Genomic DNA, 13560 nt, shown 5'->3' on the forward strand with positions numbered 1-13560 from the left:
CGGTGACCTGAAGACTTATAGTTTTTGATATCTGCTGAGAGCAAATCCCTGCACAGAGCATGCTGACAAGCACTGGAAGTGAGAGACATCACTTTCGAACACATACAATTACACCCAAGGCAAAAGTCTTGTGAGGGCCCTTGGACCATCCTGAAAAGACATCGCTCCCTGAGAATCCTCAATACTGGTGCATCGCACACCAGTGTTTCTCAGTGGGACACTCAGATCATCTTCATCAGAATTAGTTAAAGTGCTTCTTAAAATGCAGAATTCTGGGGTGCACACCCTCAGAGTCTCCAGAATTAGGGACCGGCAGTCTGTATTTTCATAGCCACCAAGATCACTAAACATGCTCAGGTTTAGCACCGCGGTCTACATCGGGTCACCTGAGCATCGACAATGCTGTCTCATGGGGTGGGGGGGGTGCCATGTGTGTCAGTGTGCTGTCCTACCCACGTGTCTCCCCTGATTCTCAGAACTGACAGTGCAGTCCCATTGGGCAAGAAATACCACCATTTCACAATGCATACGCAGGGCGCCTGACTGACAGATACAATCAGTGCTAGGAAAGGGGACAAAACTCAGGTTCCTCATCGCTTGTTTCACTTACTGTGGGACAAATGATCAATTCAAGGGTAATAAATCCGTGTATGAGTGAATAACATGACTCTCGTTAGTCCCACGAGTGCCTGGAAGAGCGAGCCTGGGCACACTGAGAATCATAACAGCCCATCTACTTAATTGTCATCCTCCCCAGATTTATGTAAAGGTTACTTCCACCCAGGCCGTGACCCCTGAAGGGCAAGAATCATGTCTGAACACACTCTCAAATCCAGAACAGAACCTGACAACAATTAGGCTCTGGGGTCTGTGTTTAGCGAGTGTGGAATCTCAGTGATGCCAGCTCTTAGACCTTGCCTTCCCATCCCACCCCTCACGATATGGCCCTTATGACCAGCTCTCCCGGGGCTGGGGCCACGGAACCCATTTACAGGACTGGAAGAATCTGATCATGTAAACCATCCCCCAGATTATCATCAAGAGTCACCTGCATTTCAGGGATCAGTAATCCCAGAAGCTTTGCAGTTCAGGCAGGTGAGGGATTTTTATATCAGCTCTGTCTTCTACTGTGACTGCCTGGGTGACATCAGACAAGGAATTCTCAAAAGCCTGAGCTTTTCCTTTCAGGAATAATCTAAATAACAAATCTCGTTGACCACTCAACAAGTGTGATGTGAAGATCAATGATTTACACAGGAGTACAACATTCACTAGGTCATGGATTTAGAATCAGAGAAAAATCATTTGAGAAAGATTGACAGAATGTAGCTTTAATGCAAATTTAAGTATTCTTACCTTTCAGTAAATCATCTTCTTCCCCAACTTATCAGTTCACCCAAGTTTAAAAGATGTTTGAGAACAGGGATGGGTGTGCCAGCAATCTGGGACGCAATAACCTAAAATGTCACCTAGGAAAAAGACGGGAGTAACACATTTTTAAAAAGCATGGTGAGGATGGCGGGGCCATCCCCCAACTCCAGACTAAGAAGCTCTAAGTAATAGATTTCCTGCCTGCCTGGGGCATCAGCTGATGTGAAAACCCACCCAGAAACCTCACTGTCCAGCAGCTCCTCCGTAACACAGGCTACACTTTCTCAGAATTAAGAATTGGGGCCAGTAACCACTTCGCTGAAGAATAAAGACAAAGAAGAAGAAGAGAGTTCTGCCCCTCCCCAGGGGAGAGCCCAGACCTTGGGCTGCATGCACTGAGCCTACCTCCCAGGAGAAGGATAAACTGGAGAAGGGCGTCCTGCGAAACTGGGACAGCAAATGTTGAGATGGGAACAAATTGACCGGCTGGCCAGGGACAGCCCCCTCCGTCGCTGCCTTGGCGGCTGCCTCCGCCCCCTCAGCACATCCTGCCCACTTCCGGTGGTTAAGCTGTCAGGGAAACAGTGCTTTGCGACCTGGGGCAACAGAGGCTGCCCCCAGGCCAAGCTGCGGGGGAAATGGGATCTAAACCACCAGCTCCCAAGCGGCAAGCTCCATACCCCCGCCAACAACCCGCCGCCCCCGCAGCCTACAGCACCCCCGGGGCAATATGTCCTGGAGAAGGGTGACCCGGGAATGAGGGGCAGCAGAGGCCGCCCCCACGTCAGGCCTCCAGAGAGATGGGAGCTTATCCTCCAGCCCGCCAGGGGCAGACCCCCCTCCTCTCCAACCCCTGATGTCACCGCGCCCACCTCCCAGGAGCAACCTGACCGGGTGTGGGGTTTCAGGCTAATCTTGGGCGGGAGAGGCCGTCCCCAGGCCAGGTCAGGGGAGAGGAGAAGAAGTGGCCCCATTAGGCGGGGCAGCCGGCCGTCGCAGCTGCCTCTGCCCCTCGACAGCATCGCGCCCGCCTCCCAGGAGCAAGCTGACCTGGAGACGGGCATCCGGCTTCTTGGGCAGCAGAGTACACCCCCAGGTTTGGCCGTGGGGAAGAGGAGAGCAAATTGACAGGCTCCGCCCTGCAGGTCCTCTACCCCTGCCATCGCCTCCCCCACACTTTAAAGGCACTTCCCAGGGCGCCCCTCCCCCAGCAGGCTAAATGGGACAGGTGTGTCTGGTGATCTGAGGCAGGAGAGGCCACTCCCACACCAGGCAATCGGGGAGACGGGAGCCAATCCACCAGCTCCCCAAGGCAGCCCCCTACCCCCACAGCAGCCACCGCTCCTGCCCCCTGACCTCACGGTGGTCGCCTCTAGGGAGCAGGCTGACCTGGAGATGGACGTCCGGCGAACTAGGGACAACAGGGACCTCCCCCAGGGCAAACCACGGGGAGAAATGGGAGCAAATGGACCGGCTCCATGGGAAAACCTGCCGCTGCTGCCACCACCCCCAACGTAACACGCCCGCCTCCTGGGGCCAGGCTGACTAGGATACACGTGTCTCTTAACCCAGGGCAAGAGACACCGCCCCCAGGACAAGCCGCGGGGAAGATGGGAGCAAATGTGTCCGCTCCCCCGCTGCAGGCCCCCGACCCCCGCCACCCGTGCACCCTGACTACCCTGCCTCCCTCCCCCAGCAGGCAAAGTGGGAAGGGGTTGTCCCGGGACCTGGCGCAGCAGAGGCCGCCTGCAGGCCACACGGCACAGACATGGGAGCTAATCCTCAAGCTCCCCCGGGGCAGCCTCCCTATCCCCGCAGCCACCACCTTCCCAGCCCCCTGACTGCACCGCACCCATCTCCCAGGAGCAAGCTCACCTGGAGTCGGACCTCAGGCAAATCTCTGGCGGCAGAGGTCGCCCCCAGGCCAGGCCGCGGGGGAGAGAAGAAATGGAGCAGCTCCCTGGAACGGACCACAATCCCCAGCCGCCGCCGCCGCCGCCGCCTCCCAGGACCAAGCTCACCTGGAGACCGGCGTCCCGCCTCTACGGCAGCAGAAGCCGCCCCTGGCTCCGCCGCGGGGGAGAGCGGAGCGAATTGACCGGCTTCCGTGCTGCAGCCCCCCTATCCCCGTGGGCCCTGCACCTTAACCACACCGCCTCCACTCCCCACTCAGCTTGCGGAGTGGGACAGGTGTGTGCAGCGACCTGGGGCAGCAGAGGCCGCTCCCAGGCCCGGCAGCCGGGAGAAGGCAGCTATTGCATCAGTTCGCCAGGGGCAGACCCGCTCCGCCCCCTTGCCGCTGCCACCGCCCCCTGACCTAACCGCCCCACCACCCAGGAGCACGCTTACCTGGAGTCCAACATCTGGCGAATCTCCGGCGGCCAACACCCCCCCAGGCCAGGCTGCAGGGAAGAGAAGAAATCGACCGGCTTGCCCGGGCAGCCTCCCACCCACCGCCGCCGCCGCCGCCGCCGCCGCCCCCTCCGCCACCCCAGACCATTGCACTAATCTCCCGGGGTCAGGCTGACTGCGAGGATGTGCACTTGCCTTCTGACCCTGGCCACGTGCCTGAGAACCTTCCTGCACCCCTACACTCCCTGTACCTCTGCACCCCTGCCACTCTCTGCCCTTCCGCACTGCCTGCACCCCCGCATCCCCTGAACTGCCTGCACCCTCCACAGCCCCTGCACCCCTGCCACCACTTACACCTTTGCACTGCGTACACTTCTGCACCCCTGCTTGTCCCAAACACCACCTCTTGGGCCTGTGGCAGAGTCTCTGCTGTTAGACCAATGCACAGGAACTCACATCTTTGCCAGTATATGATGCATCAGTGGACGTCTGGGGTTGGCTGCAGGAAGGTACATGTTCCCGGTCACTAGCCTGGGCCACTAGGGTGATCTCTGTGAGGTCACCCAGGACGGGCTCAGAGATGCTGTTCTCTGGGAAGAGAGGAGTTGAAACCGGTCTTGAGGGCAGAGCTGTGCTCACCAGGTCGTCCACGCTTCATGTTTTACACAGGGTTTCGGAGAAGTGAAATTGATCCGGCCAAGTAAGACCGGCCTGCTGTGCGCCCACCTCAGTCCTGGGCTCTGAGGCAGACCGACTGGCTCCCACCATCAGGACACAGTTTGGGCACCTGAATGGACCCTTGGAGGCATCCTATCACTTCTCAGGAAGAAGTCTGGCTGCTTCCACCCTATGGCCCTCCCTCCCACTGTGCTGGCCTCAGGAAGGTTCCTTATTTGGGGAAGAAGGCAGCCCACCCCCTACCCCACCCCTCACCTTTCTCTAACCCAGGCTGGTGCTTTCTCTGCCCTTCAGAATCTGGAAAGCCATTTCTCTTCAGGTATGTCCCTTCTGAGATGGACTTGCTTCCACTCAATTCTAGGCGAGGATGCACCATGGAATGCACTGGGTAAGAGAACCAAAATAAATAGTTTCTTCTGTGAGGTTTTCTGTTTATCTACTGGGGCTGGGCTGTGTGTAGTTTGCTACAGCTATTCGTGCGAGAGGCTAAAGCCACCCGTGTGTCCTTGTTTTCATCTCCCCGCTGTCTTTGGGTTTTCCCTAGACACTCCTGAGACATTTACTTCTTTTAATTTTATTCCTGTTATTACACAGGGGCCCTACTGACATGGAGGTAAGGTGTTGGGGGAGCGGGACAGAGCAGGGCATTTGTAGTCCTGTGATTAGTTCTCATTGAGCCTGTGCCCTGAGCTGTGACCTCCACAAGTGTGTCTCTTTCCCCCACCACAATTTGGGTGACACAGAAGGTATTTCCCTTCCCCCAGGTAGGTTAGGCTCTGGTAAAATAATTTCTCATTTAAAAAAAAAAAACACAACCCCCCACAATGGAAGAGAATGTTCTGGGTGTATTTCAATAGAGCTATTTTTTCCTTTCCTGGCAGGAACCATGAGGACTTTTCCTATGATCTTCACTCTGAGAACAGGAAACGGTCCTGGAGGTAAAATGCATGAAAAAGAGCAGGGGGCCCCTCTGACTGGCCCCCTGGAGTTGTCACACTTGGACTTCCCCACGCTGAGCCTCCAGCTGGCCTCAGGGACCTGTTAAATCTGCCTGCCCCCGGGGTTCTTACAAAAGCGGGTTCTGCCCTGGGAGCTGTGACTCTCCAAGCCTGCCCGGCTGCCTCTCTGTGTTGGGAGCAGCTTTCCCCCTCAGTTTTCTTGTGGATCTAAGAAGAGCAGTGGGTTTGCAGCTCCCTCAGCTCTGGTGTTGTTTTCAGGACAGAAGGAGCAACTTCTGAGCTCCACACGAGCTGGACCAGAGGCTGGAAGCCTCCCCTCCTCTGCCTCCATGCAGACAATCAGTGGCTGTGGTTCTGGCCGAGTTTCTGAAGATGTGGATTTAAACACACACATCCCAGCCCCCACAGGAGCACACAGTCCCATAAATCCCTACAACTTCCACTGGTAACTACGGAACTGATGAGGACACGGGTTTCGGGGCTGCAGAGGCCTGACTGCATGACTTTCTCCGTGGCCTATTAATGTGGTTGTTATGGGCCTTGTCTGAAGTGGCTTGCTTACCGCACCTGGTACATGGGAAATATAAAATAAGTACTAGAACCTCCACTTTTTCTCCCTCTTGGGCCTTCCAACCTAAAAAGTAATACGTGAACTCAGACGGCCTAGTCACCACAATGAGGTCCGACCAGCCCGGCTCTCCTGAGTGATGGACACTGACTTGCGCATTAACTTGGAACAGTAGGGGAACCGCCTTCCTCTAACTGGGCCTCTCCCCACACCAGGCACGCCCTCAGCTGAGAAGGGGCCAACTCCCCCATTGAGGTGTGTGCTGGTGGCTTCAGTGTGACCTGGCCCTGCCGGGACATGAACCTGCAGTGAGGTGGAGTGTCAGGAGGAGGGGGGGTCCCTGCTGGGGCAGCAGGGGGCCCGGTAGCACCCTGCGCAGCCTGGTGCCTGGGGCTCCCCAACATCTCCTACGGCCCCCGGGTCGGCTCTGGTCTGGGCCACTCCATGCACCCTCCCAGTATCTTTTCATTAAGTCCCTTTTTTGCTTTTATCAGCCAGAGGTGGCTTCTGTTGCTTGTTCAGTGAAACAGTGCATCAGGAAACCAGACTATTTCTAAGATCAGTAAAATACGAACTTTGGTCAGCTCGCCGGGCAGACCGTGCAGCACAAATTCCCGCACAGGGCTGTGCAAATGCCTTACGTGAAGGGTCCTCATCATCTGTCTTCAGAGATACAGAAGCTCGTGGTTCAGGTAAAACCTCAGGGAGGGATTGAGGAATCCAAAGCTGGTTGGTTTCAAAGACTAACCGGTCAGACCAGACCCCTGAGCTGTGGTCAGAAGCCTGGCTCAATGTCACGCAGACTCAGCACCCTAAGTGTCCGGTGGGGCCGGTGCTGTTTCCTTTACAGGCTCTCGTTGGGGAGTCACTGTAGCCCCTTACACTCAGCAGGGAATCCAGCCCTCTTAGCCCCCACCCTGAGTGTCCCATGACACAAATCTCGGGAGTGTTTAATTTTCATCTTTGTTTAGGAGGATGAAGGTGGGGCAAGAGGAGAGATAAATTCACACTTAGTGACACCAAGTCACAGCCAGTACCTCCTCCTCGGAGAGCTTTGTGCTCCCACAGTGGTGGCTGGGGGGCTGGGCAGAGCCCCTCCTCTGGTCACAGAGGGACTCACTCCTCTGACTGCAACTGATGGGTTGGACAACCAATCCAGAGGGGACAGAGCATCTTTCCCGGGAATTTGGAACTGACACACAGAAATTAATTTCACTCATCTGGGGATTGGGAGGAGGGTGGGAATCAAATGAAACCAGAGCAGGAGAGAAAGTTACAAGTGAATGAGAGAGAGACAGAGAGACTGAACTTGTGAGAGTAAATAGTGTGAAGGAAGGATAACAATCAGGGCACAGAGGAATTCCAGCTCCTGGCTGTCTAGTGTGTCCCAGCCCATCAACAAACCTGCGGGATGGTTAACATCATTCCAGTTTTGCAGATTAGGAAACAGGCTGAAAGAGACGGGGGTTGGCTTTGGGTGCACAGTTAATTTAATTGCCACTGGACCCCTCACTTCCCACTGCCTGAAGGCACCATGATCCTCACAGGGACCCTGCAGTGCTGACAGCCTAGCACCCTGATCAAAGGGACCCTGCGGGAGTGGGAACCTCTCTGAGTTTGGAGAGTTCCCTGCACCGAGATTCCATGCATCAGCCGGCTCCCGCTCACCCCAGGTTAACGTCTCCCCAGCTGTGTAGTACCCCGACCCGCTTCCCTCCCTGCCAGGCACCCCCGTTCTTACCACCGAGTGTACTGCAGGAATTCAGGCACAGGGATGCCCAAAGCAACACGAGCCCACCGGCTGTACAAACAGCAGACTCCCAGCCCCACCTGGGCTCCATGGGGATAGTAGGTTTCCTCACCTTTCATGTACCTAAGGCAATCTGTTTCTTCAGCTGGAGGCTATAGAGAAAAATAAAAGGTCCAAAACATTTTTCAGTGAGGAATTCCTCCAAGGACCTGACTTCAGAGTCTACAACCAGTTGTGCTGGCCGCTCTTACCCCCGGACATTGGGTGAGGTGGATTATTGATCAGCACAATCGCCGGTGGCCCAGCTCCTGGGCTTGGCTGCCCAGAGGGGGCTGGGGGAATGGGTAAGGCCAGGGCACTCAGGAAGAGCACAGAGGACCTGACATCTCGCCTCCGCAGTTGTAAACCCTTCCCCAAATCTCAAGGCATCGGACAGAGTGCAGCCACCACAATAATGAGATGTTCCCATCTCTTCACTCACTCCTGTTGGTTCACTTACGTGCTGAGCATCCACTGGGTCACAGGACATGACACACAGGATGGCCGATGGGACAGGCTTGGTACTTCCCCCTGGATCCTGTTCAATCTGATGGAAGAATGATCACTCATAAACGGTTTCTCAAAAGGATACATAGACAGGAGACAAACTGCAGAGTGAATCAAATTTTAAAATATAAATGAAGATCCCCCAGTCTCCCCGCCTAAGGTTAACAGCATAAAGAAAATAGATCTTGCCTTTGATCACCAAGGAAGTGGTCACCGTCTCTCAGGAGGAAAGGAGAGTTAATCTTTGAGCAGGACACAGAAGTGCTCCATCGAATTGGACCAGGACCTCTGCTTTCATTCAGCAAATCTGTATAAGCTCCTACTACTTATGGGAATCTAGTAACTATACCCATTCCCAAGGCTCTTCGGCTTTATTAGTGAACAAAATAGACACGACTCCCCATCACTGGGGGCTCAGAGTTTTAGCAGAGAAAACAGGCAACATGATGGGGGTAGCAAGAGCTTGGGGAAAAATAAGAGTGATATGAGCAAACTCAGGTGATGGTGGTGGGGTGGGAGGCAGGCAGAAGGGAATAAGGCAATCCTGGCAGATCTCAAGGAGTTATGAACTTGAAGCAGAATAGATCCGGAGGAAGAAGGAAGAGCCGGAGCCAGAGGCCCCCAGAGTGATGGGGAGAGTGTGGGCGGAGAGGCAGAGCAGGCCGGGTCCTCGAAGACTTTGGGACGACTTTGGCTCCTAATGGAATGGTGACCCTTTTAGTGAGTTTTGATGGGATGGGTGATGTCCAATTTATGCTTTTGTTTTGGGTTTTCTTGGGAGGAGGTTAATTTATTTATTTTAGTGAAGGTGCTGTAGTTTGAACCCAGGATCTCATGCATGCTAAGCATGCACTGTATCACTGAGCTACACCCACCCCCTCAATGTATGCTTTTAAAGGCTCCCTCTGACTCTGTGTGGATGAGATTGTAGAAAAGCAAAGATGGAAGAAGTAGGCTAATTGGTGTCCAAGAAGGGGTTGAAGGTGGCTCCTAGGAGGGTGGGGAACAGGGAGTATGTGGTTAATGAATTCAGAGTAGCCAGAATTTTCTAACAAGCTGGATTTGCTGTCTGTGTGTGTGTAAGAGAAAGAGAGAGAGAGAACATGGTTCCAACATCTGGACCTGGAAAATGGGATGGATGTCCTCTCCATCCACAGGGGATGGGACAAGATGGGGCTGAGCAGGTGGAAAGGGGCTGGAATCAGCTCAGTTCTTCAATGTCATGATTAAGGAGTCTATTAGATATTGCCACAGAAATGCCTAATAGGTAGAGGAGTCTGGGGTTTTTTTTCTTTCTTTTTAACATTAAAAAATATAATTTAAATGTATTAATTTTATTATGTGAATGGATTTGGAATTTTATTTCATGCCAAGGTATATGTTATAATAGCCAAATGGAAAATATATCAGAAAAGGGGAGAAATGAGGGCTTTCACATAAACTGACTGTCCATAACGTAGGTAAAATTTCAATGAAACAGTCTTCAGTGCAAAAACCTCATCTTGGTGTTACATAAAATTAAATGAAAAAGGACTATGTTGATGTATCATTATTTCATGTTACATAGTAGCCCCAAACAAACACACTGTTTAACTATGAGGCTTGTAGAAATACTATTCACTTTATTGACATAAATACAGAAATGCAGAAAGGTTCTAAGGTAGAATAAGCATCTTAGTGGAAATAATAGAGATCTGAGCATTTCACATGATATGTATGGACTGATTCAAAATTTGGAAAAGTAATTTACACAGTAGAACATATGTATGAATGTGAAAGCAAGATGAATGAAAGAAAAAGAATATGAGTATCAGGGAGAGAGTTCCAAATGGAAAAGGCCATTCAGGGAGTTTTGGACAAATCGAGAAATTGATGGCATGTCAATTTCCAAGTCTGGTTGCTTCCACCAAAAGGATAGCAGTGAGATAGAAGAGAGACCCAGGACCCAACTCCGAGGCACATTCGCAGTAAATATTTGGAAAAAAGTGGAGACGTTGGCAAAAGACCAGCCAGTGGATCGAAAGCAGAGCGATGGGCTGGAGGCCAAGTGAAGCAGGAACACGGGGGAGGAGAAATGGAGGAGCTGGGTCAAATGCTGCCAAAGGGCCACGCATGATGAAGACTAAAAACTGACCACTATATTTAGCAACGTGGGGTCACTGATGGCCTTGACAGAGCAGTTTCCATAGAGCGAGGGATCAGGGGGAAAGCCAGAGTGGGTGCAAAAGGGAATGGCTCAAGAGAATATGCAGACAGTGAGTTTAAACGACTCATTAAAGATTTGCTGCAAAGACATGGGGTGGCAATTGGTGGGGGCCAATTAGAGTCAAGGAGTGCTGTTTGTTTCTTTTAAGAGGATGGACTTTTATATACTGATAGGAGCCAACTAGCAGGAGAACAAAATAGATGAGGTAGTGACAGAGAGGATGGATGTGGGAGTGACAGCCCGGAGAAGATTGTATGGATGACTGGCGACTTTTGGATGATCTGGCTTTCGATGTCACCTGTAATAAGAGGTGGGGCAGCGAGAGTGAGGTCACAGACATCAGAAGGCGAGCGGATGTGCTGGGAGTTGCTGGTGAAAGTTCTCTTCTGTTGGCTTCAGTTTGCTTGGTCAAAGTAGAAAAGTAAACTTACCAGCTGAGGGACGAGAAGGAAGAGTTACTGGAGTCATGAGCAGAAGATACAAAAGAGCCTTCAGGGACAATGGGACAGTGAAAAGAGCAGAGGGAGACGGGGGGAGTGTGCTCCCAGAAAGTTACGTTTTATCTTTGGGGTCCCCAAGTGTTGGATGTGTGATTGCCCTTCCTGCTGTCTACGAAATAAAAATTGAGTATGGTTCAGGGAAAATGCTATTTCATTCTAAGAGGCTGCCTGTTTCTCAGGAACGGTCATCTTAAACTGCAAACACTACAAAAATGTTGAAAAGAAGAACTTGTGTACCCAATGACCCACTATTTTCTATAAATTTGGTTGCTATTTAGTTCCCCTATCAATACCACAGAACTGATACTGCCTAGGATGGAGATACATCGATGCTTAAATGGAAATGAAATCTGTATCTTTTTCCTAAACTCCATGGCTTCCTTAACATCCCATTCCCCTTGGAATTTAGGGGTGTCCGGTATAAGAAATAAGAAACAGTTTGAGAAAATCCCGGCTCAGAATTACACAGCACAACCTCAGCTCAGAAGTATACAGCCATAAAAATGTTTAGAAGCAAAACTCCATAACTACTCTTAAAGAATTTTGCAAACCTGGGCCTGGGCAGATGTTTCCAAACTGGAAAGGTACCCCAATCAGTTGACCGGTACGGGAACCAGAGGCTGGTCAGCCTTTTCTGTAAAAGCCAGAGAGTAAGTATTTTCAGTTTTGCAGATCATTTTGTTGTAACCATGCAGGTCTGCAATAAGAAAGCGAAGAGCACTGGGAGACACGAAACAAATGGGCATGCCCACACCCTCCCTTCCACTCAGGGCAGCTTCTCTGTGGTGGGGAGCTTTGCCACAATGACTTGTTTCTTTGTTTCCATTGGTTTCTTTGTTTCCACCTTACTGCTCAAACTCAGAACTTCAAGTGAGCCTGGTCCTTCAGCATCCATGCAGAAAGAAGGCTGAGCGGGGGTGGGGATCCCACCTGACAGAGAAGAGAGATGGCTTGTCACCATGACATGAGACAATCACACCTTCCGGGGTGAAAGGGAACAAAGATAAGGGAGGGGCACAGCAGTGGGACCCCTGGGTCACCTGCCAGGCTTGCTCTCCCTCCACGGCCACCCTGGGGGCCTGGGTGGTGTTGGAACTCAGCTACAGTGATTAGGCTGAGGGGACTCAGGATAAAGGACCCTCCGTCTCCACACCGGGTTCCAAACGCAGCCTCTCTAAGTCTACCCTCTGAATTTCTGGAACTCAGCTGGAAGAATACATGATCAGGCCAGACCCAGAGCCCAAGCCAAACACGACAAGGGTCACGTGGGGTTGTAACCCTGTGCTCAGCGGTCGGGGTCTCCTTGCAAATCTGCAGAAATCCCTGTTCTGCCTCATTCCTGGGAGAAACCCCACATCTCTTCCTGCTCTGTCTGTTCTTCTCTTGAGGCTATTGTCCTGGAGGGATGCAGAGTCCTTGAACCTGGCCCTCCAAACGTACATAAGCAGCCTGTTCAATAAAACAAATTATGCACTTTTTCACATTTGCCAGTTTTTTGATTCCAGAAAGGCTGCGGGACTCTTTCTCACTGTCTCCTGTGCCCCCACCACTTGGTGGTCCTCTCCTCATGGAAACACGATTTCCCACAACTGCACCCTGCCTCCCAGCTTGTCAGAGGGGAGTGACCCACAAAGACACAGGTGTTTGTGAGGATCCTGTCCCCCAGCAGAAAGCCTACTCCTGGAGCCACGGACAGGGATCTGGCCTCCTGAGCCGCTCAGCTCTAATTGAAAGCCTAAACTGGGGACCCCGAACATTGCTGACTGACTTTCTGAGTCACCTGGGCTGGAAGGGCCTGATTTTTCTTTCCAAGAATGGATGTAGCACAGCCTCCATTTTCAGGGCTGACATTCATGACGTATCTAGTTCCCCCAAATGCACCCCAGGAAGGAAAGGCCCTTCCATCCCACTGGTTAGAAACCCAGCCCAGGGGAGTTCCGAAACACTGCATTGCTGTCAGGTCCAGCATCCCTGCAGAGTGGCCCCTGCCCCTGAATGAGCCCCTTCCCTGGGCCTTCCCTGCCTCGACATGACCACACCCCAGGTGGTGCTGGGGAAGGCAGGGAGTGCAGTGAGGGGAGGAGGGAAGCAGAGCCCCTTGCTCTGGAGTGAGGAGACCACAGAGAAAGGCACACACCACCCCGACCCTATACCCCAAACTCTTAGCCCCGCCAACACAGGGGCCGCTCTGCGCCCTCTCACCGTTGCTCTCCTGTGAGACTGCACCCAACCCGACATCTGGCACCCAAGCCCTACCTCCCCTCTTATGACAGATCCCGTCTTCTTGGAAACTGCCTAGCAGCGCGTATTCAAGGCCGGCAGCGGGCCTGGCGGATCTGCACTTCAGGTGCCCTACCTGGCCAGCCGTGCGTGCCTGGGCTCAGTCCTCTATCTTGCCCACCGGTAGCCTGGGTCCACGTCCGGTGCAAGCGGAGGCCACGGAGCCCAGGCTGATCCCCACACACGGACAGGTGAGGGTGCCCCCGCCCCGCTGCCCCACTGCCCCGCCCACTGGTGGCAGCAACGCCCCAGCCTCCGGCCGGCGCCACCTGCAGGTCAGGACTTCCGGGCGGCCCTGCCCTCCCCGGCCCCGCCCAGCTGTCCCATAAGCCTCCCCCCACCCCCGTCCT

General features: G+C 53.0%; 1 protein-coding gene across 4 annotated transcripts in view; it reads right to left on the reverse strand.

Moving 5' to 3' along the window:
- The window catches only part of LOC141577197 (uncharacterized), a 139488-nt gene extending 125997 nt beyond the window's left edge, over nt 1–13491 (reverse strand). For all 4 annotated transcript variants that reach the window (XM_074361342.1, XM_074361341.1, XM_074361340.1 and 1 more), the window contains exons 1-11: nt 13287–13491; nt 11685–11860; nt 10729–11564; nt 8178–8264; nt 7670–7830; nt 7333–7379; nt 4657–4785; nt 4180–4313; nt 3721–3773; nt 1777–1941; nt 1357–1469 (exon numbers count right to left, since the gene is read on the reverse strand). In XM_074361342.1, the coding sequence (XP_074217443.1) occupies nt 1466–1469; nt 1777–1941; nt 3721–3773; nt 4180–4313; nt 4657–4785; nt 7333–7379; nt 7670–7830; nt 8178–8264; nt 10729–10770 (822 nt within the window). In that variant the 5' untranslated portion in view covers nt 10771–11564; nt 11685–11860; nt 13287–13491 and the 3' untranslated portion in view covers nt 1357–1465. The remainder of the gene's footprint in view (nt 1–1356; nt 1470–1776; nt 1942–3720; nt 3774–4179; nt 4314–4656; nt 4786–7332; nt 7380–7669; nt 7831–8177; nt 8265–10728; nt 11565–11684; nt 11861–13286) is intronic.
- Nucleotides 13492–13560: the final 69 nt, after the last annotated feature.

This window comes from Camelus bactrianus, chromosome 3 (assembly GCF_048773025.1).
Source record: "Camelus bactrianus isolate YW-2024 breed Bactrian camel chromosome 3, ASM4877302v1, whole genome shotgun sequence".
Lineage (NCBI taxonomy): Eukaryota > Metazoa > Chordata > Mammalia > Artiodactyla > Camelidae > Camelus > Camelus bactrianus.